Below are 24,684 nucleotides of genomic sequence, written 5' to 3'. Positions count from 1 at the left end.
GGGTCTTAATGAGCAAGCTCCTGGAGCCCGATGGCCGTCCCCACTCTCCAGCTGGAGTCTGATATGCTCAGTTAACGTGATTTCAGGTCCTGGCACGGCCTGCTCTGTCACAGCTCCAACATCACCTGCTCAGAAAAGGCCTTTCCTGACCACCTGCAGGCACTCTTTCATTTCATCCTATATTACTGTCTTGCTACCCATGCTTATCATCTGAGAGGATCTCACTATTACTGTGCTCACTGTCTGCCCTGCAGGGCAGTCTACGCTCCAGCGGCGCAGGGGCTGCGCCTGTCTCCTTCTCCACGGCCTCCCCTGAGCCCAGAACAGCTCTCAATAAACATTTTGATGAGCTTGAATGAAATGAATAAACATAGACACAATCTGTAGAGGGTCCCAAAGGTATGCAGCCGCCTCTCCAGCTAGTGTCACCATATTAACACCAGATAGGGGGAGGGAGAGGAAAACGGGTCTTGCCTTTTACCCATCTAGTATTAATTTTTGAGGGTTTCCTCACAGTGGAATTCCATATGCATTTTCCGTCCCTTATTTATTCTATTCATCCTCAATGACTGTGGACGACTCATTAGAACACAGAGAGAAGGGAGAGCATGTTTCCAGGCCCTCCAGGCCCCGTGCATCATTTATTGGCAGCAGCCATCTTAATAAGGGTCAGGCGCCAGGCAGCAGCTCTCCAGCAATTACATGACACAGAGAACTGCTGCCGCTCGTACCCTCTCGACTCTCATTCCACCGAGAACCACACCGGAGGTGAGGAAGAAATTCCACCCAGAAAGACAATTCTGTTTGAAGTTGCCCTGCACAGGAAAAAGCCATACAGCACAGAGATACTCACTAATTTCTATAAAGAGTTCATTGATGTTTATCGCATTTTTTGCACTGGTCTCTACAAAAATCGCATGGATGGAGTCGGCGTAATCCTTAGCATCTCTCTCCATGACTTCTCTGAAAGGCAACGATTGCAAATCAGAAATGGGACCCATCGAGCTTCATGTTATCCCACCTACCAGTAATCCAGCGGGCTGACGATGACAAAGGATGCCACGAATGGCTTGTGTCTGTGGTTAAACAAAACAAAAATGCACTGCTAGCAACGCATGCAGTGGAATGATCAGAGAATGGCCGTGGTTTCTCTCCCCGCTCACCAAAGTGACGGCCCTGTGTTGGGACTTATAGATGTGGCCCACAGAAACTTCTAGCAAATGTGCTTTCCTGAAAACCTGCTTTTCCCGTTCCAGTATACTATTTCATGGGAGCTAAGCTCAGATAATGTCAAGCCTGATGCAACCAATGTTAAATAAATTACTTACCTGTCTACATATAATATATAACCTAATTGGCTCCAAATGCCTGAACTCTTAATTTTACTTTGAAACTTCAGGACTCCAGCCACACAACGAAAAGGGATTTTTCAACGTCAGAGATAAAGTAAAAGCAAGATTCTTGAACTGGATATTGCTTGGTGAGAAAAGGAACACATGATCAGCATTGTAATCTCCTGTTCTAATAACTTACCTCACATCGATAAGATCACACTTATTTCCTGCAATGGCAACTACAATATTAGGTGGGCCGTGCTGTCGAAGCTCCTTTACCCAATTCTTTAGTGTTGAAAAGGTCTCCTGAAACACACAAGAGGAAAGCAACTGGAGAGCTAAGCAACCCAGAGGGTTTTCAAAGCAGTCTGGAGAACACAATACAGGTCTTACTTCTTTTGTGATATCATAAACAATTATAGCTGCAGCCGACCCTCGATAGTACATGGGCGCTAAGGCACGGAACTGCAGAGAAAAAGAACAACAAAATTGGGAAAACTGGTTAATGCTTTTTACTAGACTCTTAAACCCATTATCCCTACACAAAAGGTAATCTTTCTTCTAAGCCCAAGATGACATGATGCTTTAAAGCAAATGAGGCAGTGATTACCAAAGGCAACAACTCTAATGTAACACTGAAATGTCTCTCAGAAGATAGTTTAGAATACAGTTTTATAGGAATTAAATATAGTGCTATAAACAATTGTTTCAGCTAAAAAGGCTTTTTAATTGAACTCAATGTTATAGTTCCCAAATTCACTTGTTCAATAGTCCTTTAAACTTCGGCTCCTCAAACCATCAAGGAGATAAAAATCATGCTGTAAATAGCTCTCCAGAGAAGCGGCTGCACTGGGGTGTCATGAGGAAGACCTGTCATATGAATGCTGATGGTACCCCCCAAAATGAGGACACATCGACCCTCCATACTGGGGCGAGTCTATGACTCCATTTCTGACTAATTCCATGCAGGTGGCAATTCCCAAATGCGGGTAAGCATCTAATTTCACTTACATGAATTTAACTCTGCATACAAAGCTCCCTCCCACTCATCACCCCCCCCCCCCCCATCCCAGCCTGCACACAACAGGAAAGGAAAGGAAGGAGAAGAGAGAAATAACAGGAAAGAAATAAGGGGAGGAATGATGGGGAAGGGAAGGGAAGGAAGGAGGACAGAAATGACAGGGAAGGGAAGGAAGGAGGAGGGAGAAATAACAGGGAAGAAAGGAGGGGAGGAATGATGGGGAAGGGAAGGGAAGGAAGGAGGAGAGGAATGAAAGGGAAGGAAGTAAAGGAGAAGGAATAATAGGGAAGGGAAGGAAATGGAAGGGAAGGGAAGGGAAAGGAAGGAAAGGGAAGGAAAAAGAGGGGAAGGGAAGGGAAGGATGAATGACAGGGAAGGGAAGGGAGGAGTGGAAGAACAATTTAAAGGGCTAGGCTGAGTAGCTGGCCATGTCTCTCAATCAGTGAGAGACATTATGCTGATGCTCTCTGCCCAGTCACCTGGGCTCTCTGGTTGTTTGGATGTGCTGGTTTAAGCATCTCACTCAGTGACTGACGCCAAAATTTAAAGAGATTTTACCTGTAATCGAACTTTGTCTTACACCTCACATTTGAAACCGGATCCGACATAGAATGGGCTCCCACTGTCCTCCCACTGCTCTCTGTTCCGGGGGCTAGCCCACCTCGGGTGGGAACTGTCCGCAGAGGTGAACATCTGCTGCACAGCACAACTCACATACAGGGTGACAGTCTGCAACTTCTCACCTAATGAGCTTGACCTCTGGCTTTTAAACTTCCACATTCATTTGAGTTTTACAAAAGAAAGCGAAATTTTTACTGTAAACTCCATGAGGGAAGGGAAGGTAGCCTGTTTACATGGTTTTCTCTCTGCGGCCTAGCGCCTGCATATTGTAGAAAAGCCAGCATTGGTGAAAACACAGGAAGAACTGTTAAGTATGGGATGATACCAAACTAAAACCAGACCCCAATCCAATGTCATAGGAAGTTTCACTGGTCTCTAGGAGAAAGGCCCCTGCCTCTGGACAGAAGCCTGATAACTCCCAATAAAGTATGTTGTTTTACAGAGAAAAAACACACACAAAAAAATACAGGTTAGGAGCAAGAACGTGCTACCTAGAGGGAACTGCATTCCTGGGTGGGGAAGATGGCTGACTTCCCAGGAGAGCAGGAGTGTACAGGCGAGACAAAGGGATGGTGGTAGCTTTCATTTCTGATGTACCACACCGCAACGTTTTTACAAGGTGGTGGTTGTTTTTACCTTCAAATTTGGAAGGCAAAATTTATATAGAAAAGTACAAAGATCTTAGGTTTGATAAAGATCTTAAGTTTTGATAAAATAACATGTGAATGCACCCACGTAAACATCCCACCAAGATAGTAAACATTTCTAACACAGCAAGTTTCCTGATGCACCTCTTTAACCTTGACAATAACCCTTGTCTTCAAATCTACACCATTGATATTGAAATAAGCACAATGGTTTTCTTTTGCTTATGACTGGCATGGACTATCCTTTTCCATTCTTTTATTTCAATCTCTCTCTGTTAGTATTTAAGGCCAGCCAGCACATAGCTGATCCTGCTTTTCAACCATGCTGATAACCTGTGCCTTTTAAGTGAAATGTTCAGTTCCTTTATATTTCATGTACTTAGTGATATATTTGGTCTTACTGATATTATGTCACCATTTTGCTATTTGTTTTATATTTGTTCCATTTCAAAAATCCTGTTCTTCCTTTACCTTCTTCTTTTGCATTAACTGAATATTTTTTAAAATATATTTTATTGATTTTTTTTACAGAGAGGAAGGGAGAGAGACAGAGAGCCAGAAACGTCGATGAGAGAGAAACATCGACCAGCTGCCTCCTGCACACCCCCCACCAATGTACGTGCCCTTGACCGGAATCGATCCTGGGACCTTTCAGTCCGCAGACTGACACTCTACCACTGAGCCAAACCGGTTTTGGCTAACTGAATATTTTTAGTATTTAATTTTAATAATCTGTCCACTGGCTTTTTATCTATACCTTATTGTATTACTTTTTATGTGGTTGCTCGTATAACTGCAATATACATTCCCCACACAACCCCAGTTAATTTAGAGTTTAAAAATGTAATACCCCCATGGAAAATACCAGAACCTTGCAAGAGTCTCATTCTTTTTATCCCACTGTCCTATGTGCTGTTGTCAAATACCAGTATTTTCAATCTACATACACTACAAACTATACAATCCACTGTTGTAGTGTTTGCAGTAAATAGCCAGCAGCCTTTAAATCAGTGGAGAAAAGGGGTTTTTATATACTGCTTTCTGTGGGTCCAAGTTGCCACTTTGTGTCACCCGTCAGCCGGAAACCCTTCTGGGGCTGCTGCAGCATCCTCCCAGCGTTTACTCTAAAACTGTCATTACTTTGACTCCATATTTGAAAGATAATTTGGCAGGATGACTTTTTTGCTTTCAGCATTTTAGAGATGCTGTTCCACAGTCTTCTAGCCTGTTTCTGTGGGATGTTAGCCATCACTCATACTGTCCCCCTGTACGTAACGTGTTTATTATCTCTGCCTGCTTTCACAAGCTTTTCCTCTTTAACTCTGGTTTTCAGCAGTTTGACTATGATTTACCTCAAGGTAGTTTTCTTTGTACTAATGGATATGCTGAACTGCTTGGATTTGTGAGTTAATGTGTTTCCCCAGATTTGGAAAATTTTCAGCCATTATTTCTTGAAATATCCTTTTTTCTGTCCCCTGCCTCCCCACTCTCTGGGTCTCAGTTACACAAACGTTAGACTGTGAGGATTTGTCCCTATGGTAGTGAGATTATGCTCATTATTTTCCCACTCTCCCCCTGTTCTTCTGATTGGCTCATTTTTGTCACCCATCCAGCAGATTTTTCATTTTCTATGTTACAGTTTTCAGTTTTACTATTTCCATTTGGTTATTAGTTTCCATTCTGTGCAAGCTTCCCCGTCTGTACAAAGTAGATAAGACTACTTTTCCTTAAATCTTTGAACAACTTAAACTATCTTTACCTTCTCCGAGGAGTGTGAAATTGCTGACTACTCATCGTGAGATTGGTTTTGCCGGTGGTTAGGGTAAGTCTGTCTGGGTCTGTCTTTAGTCCTCAGACATGGTGTCTGCTTCCGAGGCCTGATCCTTCTGAGGTTTCAATGGAAGCCCAAGGTGTTTTCCAATCCCTCCAACACGGCAGGACTGGACTCAAACCCCAAACGCGTTGTTTCCTGTGACGGACGAGCAGCAGCCCAACCTCTGCTCAGTCTTGTCGCCTTTCTAGCTGTGCCTTCTGTTGGGGGCCTTGATGTCTCCCCTGTGCATTCAGAATTGGGGGTAGGCAAAGCCTTAATGGGAATTTATAAGAGGATTTTAGGGCTTCCCTCCTGGTTGGGTCCCCCTTTTCTGGGATTTGCCTTTTCTCTTCTTGGTTGCTCTCGCAGCTTTTAAGTCTGTCCTCAACTACCACAAGATAGACAGACAGGCTTTCTACTTGAGTCCTAGCTACCCTGAACCACATGGAGTGGGGAGTGCCCTCCAGGGAAGAACTGTAAAAATGTGGGTCTCCCCCAGGGGAATCTCTAGCTGCATCTGGCAGTCCTTCTGATAGATGATGTTTAATGTGTTGTCCAGTTTCCATAGAACTGTTTTCTGTGGGAGGGTGACTCTAGTACAAGCCACTCCGCCATTATTGACAATGAAACTTTTTCACGTTCTTTTGTGTAAAGGAAGGTGGCAGCTTAAATAGAGACTCAAAGGATGTCCGCACATCTCTGCTCCAAATCTGGGTCCAGATAAGGGCTCAGCAAACTTTTTCTGGAAAGGGCCAGTTATTAAATATTTCAGGATCACTTGATCTTTGTTATAACTTCTTTACTGAACTACTGAGGAGTGAAAGGAGTCGAGGACAATATGTAAACAAATAGGTGAGTGGCTATGTTCTTTTTTTTTTTTAATATATTTTATTGATTTTTTACAGAGAGGAAGGGAGAGAGATAGAGAGCTAGAAACGTCAATGAGAGAGAAACATTGACCAGCTGCCTCTTGCACACCCCCTACCGGGGATGTGCCTGCAACCAAGGTACATGCCCTTGACCGGAATCGAACCCGGGTCCTTGTAGTCCGCAGGCCGACGCTCTACCGCTGAGCCAAACCGATTTCGGTGAATGGCTATGTTCAATAAAACTTTATTTACTTGTTTCTGTAAATCTCTTTATTTATAGAAACAAGCAGCTAGCAAGACTTAGCCCACAGGCTAGTGTTGACTTTAGCTCTCGATGATACAAAGCGACTGCACTTGTTCCTGATTTAAAACCCCAAAGCAGTTCCTTCCATGACTACTGTGACAATAAGTGAGCCTTCCTGGTGCCACCTCTGGAAAGAGTTGTCCGAGTAGCATGTGAGGATTCAGGAGCATAAACCTTCAAGGACTGGATGCAGTGTCTACTGGACTTTGGTTAAGCAGCTTTCCTTTATATGATCACAGGCAACAAGTATTTGAAATGTTGTGACACTTATGGCGTATTTATGATACGTGTTTGTGATGTTTGGTGCACAGCCCCCAGAATACTGTACGGAACCTTGTTAGTGAAGAATGACTGAAAATATGTCACCTAAAATGAAGTCATTAAGGAGAGAAAATAGGGACAAAAAGGTCTGGCAGGCTCTGTCTTGAGAAAATAAATTTTAGGTTATAAAAACAAATGTCATTTAATCTGACATTTGGAAAAAAACTTAGGTTTGTTACTGCACCCTGAAGCTAGTTTGCTGAATGAACACTGAAGCCAAGCTGACTGGTAGTCTGACTGGTTCTTCTGGTGAAACCGCCTGCTGGTACGAGGTGACAGCTTCCATTTCATCTCGGTTCTCCTAGTCCAACTTAAAAAGGATAACTTTTACAAAACTATTTGAGGACTTCACCAGTTTTCCTTAGGGCTCTCAACTCTTCTACATAAAAATCATTATCTTCTGAAGCACTTGTATCATCATCACTTCATTTAAGAAGATCCGACCATCACTGCTTTGCACAACACCTGTGAAGTTCTCCAGAATCTCTTCCACTGACTTAATGAATCACTTGGCAGTCCACTGCAACTGGACCATCAAACTAACAGACAGTCACAAGGGTCAAAATGGGGTTCACCCAAAAGGGTTTTTATTTTACGATGACTTTGGTTCCACAATGAATCTCGTTACTACAGAAAACAGAAGATAAACAAGTAAGGAAACAGGTACAATGCCATGGATAGGGCAATCAATGACTCTTCAGACTACAAAGAGAAGTGCTGAAGTGTTTCTCTCATGACTGGTGACTAGTATCTGCACATCAGCTCTAGGTCAGGCACTATTTGAGCAGTGGGAATATAGTAGCGAGGGAGCGAGACAAAGGTCCCAGCTCTCCCAAGCTTACAGTCTAGGGGAGAAATGCCACGAAAGGTGAGGGGACAGATACCTATTTACAACTTAGAATGAGGGTTCTAAGGAAAATAAATCAAGGACACTGATGGAGAATGAACTGGGGCCCTATTAGCTGTGGGGTCTGAGGGCATAACAATTAACTTGAAACAAAAAGGTTAGTAAGGAGAGCTGACGAGGCACCCAGTGGAGGAGAGAGGAAGTTCCCGCAGAAGACTCTATGTGTGTAAAGGCATGGTGGGCAGAGTCTGAGGAACTGAATGGAGACCAGTGGGCTGCAACTCAGTGGGTGAGAGGGAGGATGGGTGAAGAGAGAAGGCAGAGAAGGCCATGCCAGGTTTTGTAGGCCACTGTTCCTAGGCTGGCTATGGGAGGGGGGCTGCAGGAAGAGAGTGAAAAGTATTAGCAAGAACATAATAGGTCTGATTTATGCTTCCAAAAGACTCCCGAGTCCTGTGAGCGGTGATACAGTGTGGTGGGGGTGGGAAAGAGAGAGAGCAGGGAGGAACACCTGACTGAGAGCTAAAGGTGGCTGAGAGCATGGTGCTGGCAGTGGAGATGGAGAGAAATGAACGACTTGAGATCTATTTGGAGCAAATGTGAGGGGGACGGAGGTTTGGGCAACGTAGGTACACCGCATTGTGGGTACTTATCTGAGAGCAGCAGGACAGTAAGGAAAATCCACCCTCCCCTGAGGTGACACGAGAGGCAAGTTTTCTAGGTTAAGGTGGGAGAGGGTGTTCAAAGCAGAGGAAACAATAGTTCATGGGGGTGAGGGTATGAAATTGTACGGTACGTTGGTTGGGTCCTAGAGGATAATTGGTCAGAGGAGGTACAAATGGAAACTCTGGCCAAGGCTGGCATAGTCAGGGACTTTGAGGCCTTGCCCAAACTGGCATCAGAACAAGCTCACGGATAATGTCCTGGACGATTCTCACAGCACTTTAAACAATTTGTGATTCACTGTTACATGTTTAACTTTTCTGAAATGCAGTGGCTTGGCAACCATAAGCTGGACCTCCTCTCAAGTCTCCCAATGGGGTCTGGGTCCTACCAGCTAGTTCTCTTGACTTCTGCCTGCTGCCTCATTTACATTCCCTGGGCAAGCTCCTGGCTAAGACATGGAGCTTCAGGTAGGGGTGAGGCAGCCTTATATCTCAGAGCAACTATTCCTGGTGCAGAATCAATGGGAAGTGGGGGAAAGAAAAGGCAGGCAAATTAGCTAATTACAAAACGTAAGCCCTGGCCAGTTTGGCTCAGTGGTTGGATTGTCGGCCTGTGGACTTAAGGGCCACAGGTTTGATTCCTGGTCAAGAGCATGAATCTGGATTGCAGGTTCAATCCTAGACTCCAGTTAGGGCACATATGGAAGGCAACCAATCAATGTGTCCTACATCTATCTATCTGCCTCCCAACCTCCCTCCCTTCCACTCTCTCTAAAAATCAATGGAAAAACATCCTCAGGTGAGCATTAACAACAGCAACAAAAAAAAACAAAGAACATCTTAATAGGTTTCTGCTATTATATTATGGCAGCAGCAAGGGAGGTATAAACACTACTTTTTTTTTTTTTGTGGTCTAGAAAAAAAGAGATGCTCCATATCACTGTGATTCTTTATAATGAGGATGTTGCTGTATCATCAAATATATGGAAGGGGTAAATTGAAACTTGGGATTCAGTGAAAAGGTACTTATGTTATCAGTATGAAGAGCCACCTGAGTTTTTGGTTAATGGAACACACACCACAACTGTGCCTACAGATATGCTAAGGAAGGCTCTGTGGAAGCAACACTTGGGAAGGATGGAAGAGTGATGGCTAGCAAAGGCCTAGCTGTCCTAATACTCCATGCAGATACAGAGTACAAGGCACGGGAGAGTCGAGGAGCTGGATATCAGATGAGCAATTGACACAGGGTATGACATCCAGGATTAAAACAGAAGCAAGGTAACAGATAAACTTAGGTCATTAGATCTGTACAGATGCATGGTGTCTATGTCCAGGACAACAGTTAGGGCTGTTTTGTTTCCTTTGTTTGTTTGTGATGATTCTGTCAGGTTTTATGCCACATACAGTATCTCTGCTGTCTTAGATAAGACTGTGATGACAGACTATTTCTTCCAATTACTTCTGGAGTACTTTTAAGAGCTTAAGATAGCACTGTGCATCCATCAGATGTTCTATCTGATACTACTGTTTGAAAACAAAATTAAACAGCAGGTAAATAATGGGGTGGCTGCCAGACATCCCTCGACAGGGAAATTAGACTTAGGGCCCAGAGTAAAATAAGGCAGCAGGCAGGTGTGTGTTCTCCCACCACCTTCCCACTCCTGTATGACTTGGGTGGGCTTCACCCCATCTCCCCTCTGCACTGTGATGTCTCAACCCAGTTCCTACATTTGGTTCAGGCACTTCCTTAAGCAGATAACCATCTTGGACAATTTTATCATCAGGCACTTATTAAGTATCTATTGCAAAGCACTGTGTTAGCTCATCCATTTCACTTAATCTCAAACTTTATATGCCGTAAGTTCCTTCTTTAGCTTTTAAAAGGCAGCTATAAATGAGATGTGCTTAGCTCTCCCTTTCTACCACTAATTCTCTTCTATCTTTGTGGGAGGACGGAGCCCCAAATTACACACAATGCTCTAAGCGGGATTTTATCAAGCCCGTTAGTCAGCATTTACTTTAAGACACTAAAAAGTATAAAAATGCCCTCAGTACCCATTACCACTTTCTCCATCAATGGACTTTGTGGTTCTAATTGGAAAGAAAAAGGCTGTCCTACGCAAACAGGAATAAATGTATCTCAGGCATACAGAAGAGAGTGGGTAATGTGAAAACGACAGGGACATCAATGGTTTAGTTGGAGCTTTATTTGGGCCTCAGAAAAACACATAGTAAATTAAAGGGTGACTTACTCGTTCTTGTCCAGCTGTATCCCAGATTAGGAATTTATGTAGCTCATTTTGGTACTGGACAGTCTTGGTCATAAAGGATGCCCTATAAAGAGAGACCTAAATGATCAGAATACAATTATTTAAAGCACGTTGCCAGCCCCAGTTGGAAACATCACTTAGACTTTTTAACACTCAGGCTCCTGCTCCACACTCTGTCCTCATTGTGGTCCCCTCTGGAGTATTTATGAGATGAGCAGATACTGGCTGCATAGTCTGTGTCAAAATAAAGCGTTACGCACATCTGCCCAACACAAAAAAGAAAGCGTGCTTTGGCTTGTGACTGCCTAAGCTTTGTATAATTTGGTAATCCAGACAATACTCTCCCTTGTAAAATACAGAAATTATTATTTTAAAAGATGGTAACATGGAAGAACTTTCCATAATAGAAAATTAGTACTCTTATTAAAAATATTGGGCCTTGTGAATTTGTGCTTTCCCATTCCAAAAGCAGATGGCCATATATACAGCTAAATAAGAGCCAGTGTAAGATATCAGACAAGGAGCAGGAAGATGGCTGGAGAAGCCACACCCTGGTGATCACCTCTGTTTCAGTTGCAAAACAACCCCTCAGCTGACCTAATGTACCACATCAGCGCCTGACCCAGTCCTCGAAGAGAAAGGATGGTGTGCAGGCCATATCACTCATTCTGAGGGACCATTCTGCCCAGGGCCTATGAAATAGAGATCCTATTATTTGGAGGGGGGTGTCTCGTACCTTTTGGAGAATCTCTGAGGTGCCACGGTGGCCCAGAGCACATGCTTGGACACCCTAGGGCAGTGGTTCTCACCCTTTCTAATGCCGTGACCATTTAATACAGTTCCTCATGTCATGGTGACCCCCAACCATGAAATTATAGTTGCTACTTCATAACTGTAATTTTGCTACTGTTAATGAATCTTAATGTAAATATCTGTGTTTTCCGATGGTCTTGGGCTCTACAGCAGCGGTTCTCAACCTGTGGGTCGAAGCTCACAGGTTGAGAACTGCTAGCAGGGTCTCCTAAGAAGGAACATGAGGAACTGTGTTAAAGGGTCGTGGCATTAGAAAGGGTGAGAACCACTGCCCTAGGGGCTCTTGAACATAGGGTTAGTCCTGCTCTGGGGCTGGGCCTGGCTCTAATACTATCTTCTACACCTATGCACCCAGATAGTTCCCTCTTAGGAGTCCTCCGTCCCCCAGGCTCACATCGAAGGCCCCAGAGATGATTGTTTCTTCTTTTCTACTGGATACTAAGCCCCTGGGGCCAAGGGCCCTGCTAGACTGTTGGAACTGAACACCCCCCACTCAAGCACTTCCAAATACAATGGATGTTTGAAATACGTCTGAGATTCGTGTAATAGCTACATAAACTTTAAGACAGTACGAGATGAAATCGATAGAATGGCTCTCTGAAGAATCACTGAGCTCAGCTAAGTATCAGAATCCTTAGTTTTAAAAAACTTAAATTCTGCTACAATTGAATTCCTGGCAAAGTTTATATAAATTATGGTCTAGCAAGCAGCCTCCCAAACAGTGACTGTGATGAGGAAGGGAAAGGAAGTTAGAAAGCAAAATCACATATTTGGATAGGTACTAGATATTTATTTACTGAAAATGTACCCCTAGGTATCCTTAGTAAAGTGCTTTATGCATAGAAGGTACTCAATAAATGGTTATTGTTTTGAGAACTTTTGGCAACTCACCATGATTAAATCAGGATGTGCAGCATGATTCCTCATTCAGGAGAGATCTAAGCATTCAATCACTCGTTTAATATAAAAATTAAATGAAATGATGTCATGAAAGTGCTCTGTATGTTGTAAAGCACTATACCTACACAAGTATTATTATTATTATTTAAGAGCAGCTCCAGGAAACATTTCAGTTTAGATTTTACAACTAGTCCTAAAAGCTTACAACTCAACTCTCCATCAATTATGGCTGTGGTGTTCCATTTAAGAGTGACAACGGGTGTCCGAAAGAGGCCTATTAACCGAGCCCAGGCATCCAACACATCCATTATGGTTGTGCAAAGAACAAGAGAAGAAATATACTTGCAGTAGACAAAAGGCTGAGAAAGGTATATATAACAATTAAAAGGAAACGTTTCATTATATGGTCAAAATTCACTTAAGTTCAACCTACCTGCCAACCATTTCCCCATCAATGGAAGTGCAGATTCATTACTCAGGGGAAAGAGAGAATGGCAGCTATCACATAATGAAAGTATCTGAAAGGATTATATCCAATTTCCTGTCACTGACCCCAGGCCATCCTTCCAGCTCCTCCCATGGTCACCTCAACACACCTTTCCTCTCTACACCAAGGTCTTCTTGTGTCCAAAGCTCTCTACTTGGGTGTTCTCGGATCTACATCGTTGGCTTTTTGTCCTTTGATCATCAGCATCATTTACCCACTCTGCCAGTTCTTTAGGAATCTTGTCTGTCCTGACTCAACCACCCAGACTAGCCTCTCCACTGGCTTCTTCCACCCAGTGTGGGGATGGCTGTCTTCCTTGAGGAAAGTGACAAAGCTGTGTGTGCCAGTGTGAGATGAGCCTGTTTCTGCTGGGCCACCTCTTAGGCCTTCATCCCATACAGTAATTATTCCACATTCTTATGACTGCTTTCTAACTCTCTACCACTTTTTACTACCCTTCTTTTTCAGGACAACAGTTCCTTTCTGCCTTTGCAGAGAAAACAGAGGTTAGAAACCCCAAATCCTCTAAAAAGTTCCCCAGTCAACCCTCCCAACTTAAGAAAAAACAAATTTCCATTCACACTGACTGTGATTTCCTTTTCTGACTGTAGCTGAATCCAACATGTCCTTTCTTTAATTCACCCATCACCCTTCCCCTAGATCATGATCCCAGCACATCCTGCCACGGCCACTGCAGTCATAAATTAGTTGCCTCCTCACAGTCTAAAATCCTTCTATCTGTTCCTGTTTCTGTCTTCACAGAGACTTTTCCTTAATGCGTTTCCACCAGTTCTGTGGCAAGATGCTCCTCATTCTTTATGTCTCAGGTCAATTGCCAAAGATCACAGAAAGCTGTGTGGTCCACCCAAATGAGGCAGCTTCCCACTCCAACTTCACTCTGCAACACACATCATCCCCTTTTGTCTTCTGGGCACTACTACCCTGTTTGATCAGCTTACTTATGTATTATTTTTTTCAATTTATTTGCTCAAGCTTTCACTCATCCAGGAGAAATGTAAGCTCCATGAGGGCAGGGACCTTGCTATACTTCTTTCTCATCTCTCTCCTCCATGCTATCTAGAGTTCTGACAGAGTATTTGTCGTGTTGCTGTTTTTACTCTCACAACTCTAAGATGTTCTGGCTACCCCCTTCTTGGAGCACTGCCTATGAAGTGCAGGCAGAGCTGAGATCGGAGGTGAAGGCAGCCTCTAACTGCAGCTGGCTGTGTGGCCTCTAGGCCAGGGCTGATTATGCACAGGGAAGTCTTTCCTGCTTGCTGAACCACCAGTTCTATCCCCTATAGTAGGCAACAGGCAAAACCCAGGAGCAACAGTGAAGAACTACCAGTCCTTCCATCGCCTTCCATCACTCTTAGATTTTGCTAAGGAAGAAGTGGTGATAGTAGATGGGGTCTCTTTGCTGGTGGCTCATGTGTAGAATTGAGTCTCACCTCTAGGATCCAGCTCAGGTGGCTATGGTGAGATGACCACACCGCCCTCACTTTGCCACCTCTGAGCTCCACCAAAGCCTCCTTAATAGCAATTGGCATCTCTGTTGATTTCTGAGAGTCTGAAATCTTGGCCTGCCTTACCTGAACATATGGACTCAGTTTGTCTATGTAGTGGTAAAGCCTGGTGCAGGGTCACATAATGAGATAGGGTGTTGCCCAGTCATTTCTTCCAAATGGTCCCTAGGGAGCTCTGGGCTAGCCCTGTGGCAGAATGACTCAATTCCCTCCCATAGCCTCACATTTTTATCTGCTGAGGACAGCACTATTCTAAATCTGATTGAATTTAGCTTAGCTATACCATTAAACTCTAATCACCACCTCATACTGAACATGATAAAGACAGCGCTTACGTTTTTCCACCTCACCCCCACAAAAGTCCCAAATTCCAAGTTCTCAATCAGTACACGTGGTCTGCCTTCCACAGAAGTGAAACTGGTCTGCAACAACAGTTTATGTCCTTTGTTACTTGCATCGAATTTTGTAGAATTGTCTGGTTCTTCATTTTGTATTTAATCTACACTTGAACCTCAATCCCTGATATAAGTTCATAAATTGGACCCTAATCTTTAAGTGAGACTACTATAATTTTTCCCTCCCACTGTCACTTGAACTCTCAGATCACTCTTTTACCATTCAAGTTAAATGATGGGGAGGGTATGATAACTTCCATATCTTGCTTTCTGAAAAACGGGCAATGGCTTCCTGCCATTCCAATGATACATTTTTATTTTCAAGCCTGCCATTTACTTGTCTGATAACCTTATTTTTCACTATTCAACCATCGCTCTTCACTCTGCCTAGGCAGATCTTTTTACCTCTTTAATCTAAAATCCCTACTAGCATTATTTCCTAAAGCTAGAGTGCTTTTCATAGACTTCTCCATTTTTCATGACATTCTCAAAATATAACTTTCATGCACACCAAGCAGTCATGATCTCTGGTCACAGTACGTGTTCCCAATGAAAATACCTGCCATGAAATGTTTTAAAATTTCTTTTCTTTGACTACAGTGGACTTGCTTGGCTCTCTCAGAACAAGGTGTGCCCTGCCCTCTTTAACATTCTAGGACCTCTCCCGACTGCAAGCCCTTTTCTTGGAGTGGCACATGGGATGCTGTCATCCCCAAAATGACATATGGTGCCTTCTAAGGATAAACAACTCAGCACATTTAAAAATGAACAAAAGATTGAAACTAAACAACTCTAAATCTCATGCAAACAATGCTTAGATCTCTAGGTTATATACACTGATAGAAATACTACTGAATACACCAGGATGGAGACAAAAGGTACATGAAATCTAGTAGTTCCTCTAATGAACACACCATGGGGCCTTCAGGAGAACTTAGGATGGCGCCCGGAATTTACCAGGTGCTCAGTGAGAATTAGCTGAATATAAAGGCATATCTGTCTTATGTAAGATGGCTTCAAAAAGCCAGAAGTCTTATGAGGATTCGTAAATTCAGTTACTTAATGTGGGTTCCACAGTCATGCATATTTTTAACCCTTCCTTTAAACTGTACCATCTCTTAAGCTAACAAGATCTAAGGGTTAGAGTCTCACTCTGATCCTTTCATCCTTAGCTGGTGGTCCTTTCATCCTTCTTCATCCATTCCCTTCAATTCCATTCCCAAATATAAAATGAAGAACCAGACAGTTCTACATGCCAGGTGCAGAGGCTCAATAATGACTCTTCCTCCATAGACTTTCATACCCCGATCCAAGAACCTATGGCTACGTTACCTTCTGTGGCAAAAGGAAGCTCACAGGTGCTATTAGACTAAGAATCTTTCGATGGGTAAGGAGCCCGATTTATCCAGTGGGCCCAATGTAATCACAAAGGTCCTTATAAGAGGGACCAGAGGCAGTTGGAGCCTGGGAGAAGGGAATGGAAGATGGAAGAGGAGACTGCAATGATGTGCCCTGAAGAAGGATGAAGACCACCACCTAAGGGAGCCACGAGAAGCTAAAAAAGGAAACAAACTCTCCCCTCAGAGCCTCTGGAAGGAACCAGCTCTGTCAACCTCTTGACTTTAAGCCAGTGAAACTGGTTTCAGACTTCTGACTTCCACTATTATCCTATGCTAGAGGCCCAGTGCACGAAATTTGTGCATGGGCTGGGGGAGAGGAGGTGGTCCCCTCAGCCCAGCCTGCACCATCTCCAATCCGGATCCCTTGATGGATTTCTGATTGCTGGTGTAGGCCCCATGCAGGATGCGACCTAAACTGGCAGTCAGACATCCCTCTGCAATCCAGGACCACTGGCTCCTAATCATGTGCCTGCCTGCCTGGCTGATGCCCCTAACTGCTTCTGCCTGCCAGCCTAATCACCCCCTGGTTGCCCCCTAATTGCCTCTGCTTGATGTCCTGATCTGTCCCCTAACTGCTCCCCTGCTGGCCTGCCTGATCTCCTCTAACCACTCTACCTGCCTGCCTGATCACCCCTAAGTGTCTCTGCTTGCCAGCCCGATCACCTCGTAACTGCTCCCCTGCCGGCTGGCCTGATTGCCTGAACAGCAGGCTGTGTGGGGTGACCAGGCTGTTGGGGGCTCGTGAGGAGCAACCAAGCCAGCAATGGGGGTAGTTGGAGGCAACCAGGCCAGCAGGTGGGGCAGTTGGGGGCAATTAGGCTGGTGGGAGGAGACACTAGGCCAGCAGGGTGGGTGGGCAGTTGGGCTAGACCAGGCCGGCAGAGGGGACAGTACGGGGTGACCAGGCCCACAGGGAGGGGGCAGTTAGGGGTGAACAGGCCAGCAGGGGAGGTAGTTAGGGGCGACCAGGCCAGCAGGCAGGTGAGTGATTAGAAGCCAGAAGTCCAGGATTGTGAGAGGGATGTCCGACAGGCAGTTTAGGCCCAATCCCAGGGCCCGTCAGACATCCCCTGAGGGGTCTTCGATTGGTAAAGGTGCAGGCTGGGCTGAGGGAACCCCCGTATGCACGAATTTCATGCACTGGGACTCTAGTAGCTAATAAAACCGTAATATGCAAATAGACGGAACAGTGGAATGACTGGTTGCCATGATGCATACTGACCACCAGGGGCAGAGCTGACCCACAGGGGGAGCCCACTCAGTTAGAAGCTGGGTTCACAGCTAGCGAGTGCAGTGGCAGGAGCCTCTCCTGCCTCTGCTGCAAGCGGGCAGTAAGGAGCAAAGGGCCCCAGGCTACAAGAGCCCCAGACTACACCAGGGATGTCTGACTGCTGGCAGTCAACATCTTCTAAGAGGTTCTGAACTGCAAGAGAACACAGACCAGGCTTAGGGATTCCCCCCCACCCCCATCCCAGTGCATGAATTTCATGCACCAGGCCTCTAAGCTATATATATAAAAGCCTAAGCGACCGAACAACCGAACAGTGGGTCAAACAGTTGCTATGATGTGCATTGACCACCAGGGGGCAGACGCTCAATGCAGGAGTTGCCCCCTGGTGGTCAGTGTGCTCCCACAGCAGGAGCGCTGCTCAGCTGACCTATGGGCGCTAGATGCAGGGCTCACGCCTGGGGAGCGCTGCTGCGGCCAGTGAGCCTCTCCTGGTCGGGAATGACTGGAGCAAGCCCACAGCAGGTTCAGTGGGGCCGGGATAAGCAGGAGCTGCAGGCAGGAGTGGCAGGCAGTGTTGCACTATCGGTTTCAGTCCAATCCCCACAGGCCACGCCAAGGGACCCCACTGATGCACAAATCTGTGCACTGGGCCTCTAGTAAAATAATAAATCTGTGATCCTGTGAGCCATTAAGTTTGCCAAAATCTGTTACAGCAGCACTAGGAAACTAATATACTAGGGAGGATTTCAGAGAAGAGGTCAAGCTTGAGCTAAACCCAGAAGTTAAGGAGGGACCAGATGGGACAAGACAGGGGTGGGATGGGGTAATGAGTGCAGTTAGGTCTCCAGGCAGCCAGGAACAGATAGTGGATGAAGGGCAGCAAGCCACTGTACTCTAGCACTGATGGTCGTGTACACTTCCCGGTAAGTTAGTATCTCCCCAAAGGCCAGGGCTCCACGGGTACCATCCCTACTGTATCTGTGCTCCATCTGAATCATTTACTACTGAATATTGTAAAAAATCACCCTATTTAAAAACTTAGCCTGGTCTAAATGATAACATTGGTAAAATTAAAAAACCCATAGGTTTCACGGACTAGTTTTATTTTTCCTAGTAGACAATAAAATACTTAGCAATGAAAATTTAAATGTTCATTTGTGCACTATCTAAAGTCATCTCACAGTGATGATATGGAAAGACAACTAAAAGTGAGGGGGGGGAAATAAAAGTGAGGGGGAAGGAAGGGGTGATGGTATCACACCTGTTTCAGAGGTTAGTTCTAGAAGCAGGCTGTTGGGGCCCTTCCGCTAGATACTAGGCCTTAGCAACCTGTTCACCAAGGAATGGATCTGTATTTTTATGGACATTATGGGGTGGAAGTGAAAATAGATAGGCAAAAATTGGGGGATACTAAGGGCGGTGAGAGCCAGGACAGCCGGCAGGAACTGGACAGAAAAGGAAAGAAGGAAAAGGGAGAAAGATGGGGTAGGTTTGAAGAGCAAGAAGGAACACTGAGGCTGGTACACACAAGCATCAGATATTGACTGGTATAAGGGGAGGGAGAGTTCTGAAAGTCTGAGGCAGGCTGCTGTCAGCTCAGGCAACTGTGTGTGTGATGAGCTATTTCAGTTACTTCCAAATTATAATTATATTCATTAATTTTTTGAATAGGTAATACATTAACATGCTTCATTACCCAAAATGTACAAAATGGATATATACTGAAGTGTCCCCCTCCTGCCCCTTTCTCCCAGCCATTCAATTCCTCACCTTGGAAACGGATCTTTTCAGCTTATGTCTCGTTTCAAAAATACTTCAGGTTTATACAAACACATGTATATACGGTTTCCCCTGCATTCTCTCCTTTATTTTTTAACACATATTTACTACATATTTTAATTTTTTTACTCTATATTATACTGAGATCAACATAAATATATAAAATTTCTTAAGCTGTTTTTTTCTTTATCATATTACTAAAAGCCTGGTGCACGAAATTCATGCACGGGGATTGGGGGGTGGTATCCTTCAGCCCAGCCTGCACCCTCTCTAATCTGGGACATCCCTCACACAATCCAGGACTGCTGGCTCCCAATTGCTCACCTGACTGCCAGCCTGATTACCTCCTAACCACTCCCCTGCCGGCCTGATTTCCCCTAACTGCCCTACCTTGCTGACCTGGTCCCCTCCAACTGCCTTCTCCTGCAGGCCTGGTCACTCCCAACTGCCCTCCCCTGCTGGCCTGGTCACCCCTAACTGCCCTCCCCTGCAGGCCTGGTCACCCCTAACTGCCCTCCCTTGCCAGCCTGGTCATCCCTAGCTGCCCTCCCCTGTTGGCCCAGTCACCCCCAACTGCCCTCCCCTGTGGGCCTGGTCTCTCTCAACTGCCCTCCCGGGCAGGCCTGGGCCCCTCCCCCCCAATTGTCCTCCCCTGCAGGCCTGGTCATCCCCAACTGCCCTCCTCTGACATCCCGGTCATCCCTAATTGCTTTCCCCTGCAGGCCTGATCACCCAAAACTGCCTTCCCTTGCAGGCCTGGTCACTCCCAACTGCCCTCCCCTGCTGACCATCTTGTGGCAGCCATCTTGTGTCCACATGAAGGTGGCCATTTTTGACCACATGGGGCTGACATATTGTGTGTTGGTCAATTAGCATATCACCTCTTTATTATCAATAATACTGCAATTATTAACTCTGTACAATTATTAACCTTGTGGTTTGAACACAATGTGAGTTTATCTGTAAGTCCTAGAATTACACTTGTTAAGCCCCAGTGTATAAGACAAGAGCAGTATACTGGCTGAGGGTGCAGACTTTTAAGTCAGACTGTTCAACTTTGCTTATTAGTTTTGCCACCAACTGCATATCACTAGACAAGTCAATTAACCTCTCTTTGCCTCAGTTCTCTCATTTGAAAACCAGGAAATAATTTCAGGGTTTATAACACAGGGCTTTAAAAACACTGCATATATTTACTGAAGTATGACTAACATAAAATAAAGTGCTTAGTGGAGGTTTTCAGTTCAATAAATTTGACATTTCATATTCTTGTGTAACTGCTGGCCAAAAGAAGATAACGAATATTTCCACAGTCTCAGAAGTCCCCTTGTGTCCATTCTAGTTATTCTGGCGAGCCCTTTTTGACTTCTACATCATGGGTCAGTTCTGATTGTCTTTGGATTTCATGCATGTGGAACCACAAACACTCGATTGTATAGTTTCCACTGAACAATATTTTTGAAATTCATCTATACAGGGGTGGACAACAGTAGGTTTACAGTTGTTTATATGGGAAATAATACAATAATGAATAAATAATACAATAATAAACTGTTTCACATATTCACAACTGTATGCCTATTTTTGCCCACTGCTGTATTTGGTAGTTAATTCTCTTACTGTGGTATGGTATTCTATTGTATGACTATATCACATTTTGTCTATTAAAATTTTTTTAAAAATAGTTTATTGATCTTTAGAGAGAGAGGAAGGGACAAGGAGAGAGAAACATGGATGTGAGAGCACAACATTGATAGGCTGCCTCCTGCATCCCCCTACTGGGATTAAGCCCACAGCCTGGCATGTGCCATGACCTGGAATCAAACTGGTAACCTCCTGGTGCAAGGGACAATGCCCTAATACACACAGGCCAAGACTGCTCATTCTTTTTTTCTTTTAAAAAAAAAATATATTTTATTGATTTTGTACAGAGAGGAAGGGAGAGAGATAGAGAGTTAGAAACATCGATGAGAGAGAATCATTGATCGGTTGCCGCTTGCACGCCCCCTATTGGGGATGTGCCCGCAACCAAGGTACATGCCCTTGACAGGAATCGAACCCGGGACCCTTCAGTCCGCCGACTGACTCTCTACCACTGAGTCAAACAGGTTTCGGCAAGACTGCCCATTTTTGTGTTGAAAAATATTTGGGTGGTTTTTAAGTTTTTGGTTATTATGCATAAGACTATAGTAAACACTTTCTCACAAGTCTTCTTGTAAACATGCATTTTCATTTCTCTTGGGCAAATAACTAAGGGTAGAATTGCTGGGTTATAGGATAGATGTATGTTTGACTTAATATGAGGGATCCTCCAAAGAAGTCCAATATTTTATACTCCCAAAAGAAATGTATAAACATCTACATCCACATTCTCATAAACGTTTTGGTTGTTATTATTTACAATAATTTTAGTAATTACCTAAGAACAAGGTGTGGCCGTCCTTGTTTTTTAAGGACTGTATTTTAATTATTTTTTGTTTGTTTTTTGATGTCCATTCTTAACACTTCTTTTTCTACACTGTACTGGAAAGTCTAGCCAATTCCCTAAGTAAAAAACAAAACAACAACAACAAAAGGTACAAAGATTGTAAACACAGGTTTGGGGTAAAGGCAGTAGGAGGTGTTAGACTACTGGGGTGGACACAGATCTAAACTAGAAAAGACAGTTTAGATTTTTACTCCCAAGTATCACAAGTTAGTGGTAGGGTTGGATTTGCATGTCTGGAGGAAAACATGTAGAACAGGCATTGGAGAACATTTTCTGCGAAGGGCCACATAGTAAATATCTGTAGGTCTGCACGCCAAAGTCTCTGTCATCTTTGCTGCTGTAGAATTGAAAACAGCCATGGACAGTAAGTAAATAAATTGGCATGGCTAGATTTGGCTCCTGGGTTGCAGGTTTGCTGACTCTGAATTAGAACCGCAAATGATTTATAGTACTTCACTAAACAATATTTAGAATGCAATAAAACATAAACTATGCACACAAGGAGACAAGTCAGTATTACTAACAATCAAGCTAAAAGACAATGAAGAGAAATGCAGGTGTTCCAGGGAATGTTTATCAGACAGCTTTCCTTTTAACTTTATTAGGAAATGTTTCATTTATACACAAAAGTAGAATCCATTATCCAAATCCAGTAATCATCAACTTTCCACTCTGTAATTGTCATTAAAAGTGGACTTTAAAACAACTATGCCTAACCAGTTTAAGAAAATAAAAAATAAACCTAACATTTTATTTTTAAATAAAAAGTAAACAAAACCTATTGGTAATAACTGGAATCAAGCACTTAATGGATAGATTTACAATCATACTAGAATTAGTTAGAAAAAAAAGATTAAAGAAATGAATGAAGGACTAAAAGAAAATACCTAGACTGAAGCATGGGGAAAAATTATGGAAAATACAGTAAAGTGTATAAGAGACAGAAAAAAAAAAAAAAAAACCCCACACAAACCAGTACTACAAGTACCACACAAACAAAAACTACAAGTACCAGTATTCTGAGAATGTGAGAAGAGAATATAGAGCAAAAGCAATATTGATGAATAACTTGAAAATTTTCCAACTTGAAAAATATCAAACCACAGATACAAAGAATACTATGAGCCTAACAGGATAAATCCCCTGGAAACTTCACCCACGTATGTCAAAAAATGCTGAAACTCAAAGAGAAGAAATCCTGAAGGCACTCAGAGGAAAAAATGACACAATATCAAGACAGCAACACAACTGACACTGACTTCAATAAAAACAGATGAAGCCAGAAGAAAATTGGATATATATTTTTTCAAAGTTCTGAAAGACAATAACTGAAAACAAAGAATTCTCTAACCAATGAAAATAGACCTGGGAAATGATTATGGCCTGCCAAAATAGCTAAAGTTAAAAATAACTGTTGGTGAAGATATGGAGTAAATGGCCCTTTCATCTATTGCTGGTGGGAACGAAAAAGAATATGAAACCACTCTGGAAAAGAGCAGTTTCTTACAGAGTTAAATATGCCTTTACACTGCCTGTGGCAGCCAGCACAAGATGGCCCTCCGGATCCTCCCACCGTGAATGGAGCTGATGCTGAAATCAATAGGCTATTAGGAAAGGACGATAAGGTCATAAAGACATTGGGGCTTATATCTCGGGCTCTGGTGGATAACTCATTAAGAGAAAGACAGTTCCCATGTTGTGAAGACACTTAAGAGCCTTAACCCAGCTATAAACTGAATTTCTGAATCTTCAAAACGGTGATATAATACATGTTCATTCTGTTTTAAGGTACTGTTACACAATGATAAATAATAAACATTAACCAGAAATTTCACCCTCAGGTATATGTACACAAGAGTAACATGTATGTCTACAAAAAAAACTATATACAAATACTCATAGCAGCATTATTCATTACAGTTCAAAACCGGACTCCATTTAAATGTCCATTAATATGAGATTGGATAAAGAAATCATGGTATATTAATACAATGCAATACTGCTCAGAAATCAAAACATTAATGAATCTGAAAAACAGTATTTTGAGTAAAAGAAAGCAGCATAAATGACAACATATGACTCCATTTATATCAAGTTTAAAATCACAGAAAGGGGGGTATGTTGGTGAGGTGAGAGTAGATATACTAGGAAAGGAGCTTTCAGCGATAATGGAAATGTTCTTTATCTTGACAATACTTAAAACAAGTACAAGCTAAAAATTCATTGAACTACATCTTTTATTATATGTAAATAAAAGCTCAATTAAGAAAAGATAATATTAAGACATTTTCAAACAGATAACCGAGCACTAGAAGAGTATATTAAAAGAAATACAAAATAATATTCTTCAGAACGGAGCAAATAATCCCAGATGAAAAGTCAGAGATGCAGGCAGAATATAAAGCAAGGGAAATATTAAACATGTGGAGGAAATTGACAGGACTGTTGACTGTATACCAATAATAAATGTCCTATGAGGTCTAAGTTACAAAATTAAAATACACTATCGGAGCATAAAAGGCAGGAAGCAGAGAAATTGGATTTGAGATCCTTGCATTGCTGGAACATGATAAAAGTAATACCTTATATTAGACTTGAATAAGTCAAGGATGCTAAAGGTAATTTCTAGAGTAAACACTTGAAGAATAATAAAAGAATGTAACCAAGATAAACAAAGGGGAAAATATGGCATTAAATACAAAGTTCAATCCAAAGGACATAGAACAGACAGGGTAATTAAAAAGCCAAGTGATAGGGGGAGGTCAAGGGGGGAAAAAGGAGACATATGTACTACTATTTGTAATGCTTCAAACAATAAAAAACACACACACACACACAAAAAACCAAGTGTAAAATTATAGGTTTAAACATAAATACATTGCCAATTATATTAATGGTGAAATTATTAAATACTCAGATTAAAAGTAAAAGTTAGGAGTTAGGAGTCCAG

The 24,684-nt window shown here is 43.1% G+C and overlaps 1 protein-coding gene across 2 annotated transcripts in view; it reads right to left on the bottom strand.

Annotated features, from left to right (window-relative positions):
• Window positions 1-24,684, bottom strand: part of RAB22A (RAB22A, member RAS oncogene family) — a 51,259-nt gene that overhangs the window by 6,234 nt on the left and 20,341 nt on the right. For both annotated transcript variants that reach the window (XR_006740410.1, XM_036420208.2), the window contains exons 3-6: window positions 10,698-10,779; window positions 1,728-1,799; window positions 1,534-1,640; window positions 854-963 (exon numbers count right to left, since the gene is read on the bottom strand). Coding sequence is in view for 1 of the 2 variants with exons in the window: in XM_036420208.2 (XP_036276101.1) it covers window positions 854-963; window positions 1,534-1,640; window positions 1,728-1,799; window positions 10,698-10,779 (371 nt within the window). In the remaining variant the exon portion in view is untranslated. The remainder of the gene's footprint in view (window positions 1-853; window positions 964-1,533; window positions 1,641-1,727; window positions 1,800-10,697; window positions 10,780-24,684) is intronic.

The sequence above is a fragment of the Pipistrellus kuhlii genome, unplaced genomic scaffold (genome assembly GCF_014108245.1).
Source record: "Pipistrellus kuhlii isolate mPipKuh1 unplaced genomic scaffold, mPipKuh1.p scaffold_m20_p_63, whole genome shotgun sequence".
Taxonomy (NCBI): Eukaryota; Metazoa; Chordata; class Mammalia; order Chiroptera; family Vespertilionidae; genus Pipistrellus; species Pipistrellus kuhlii.
The sequence above is the reverse complement of the archived record's forward strand: the minus strand, read 5'-3'. Positions and strand labels throughout refer to the sequence as shown.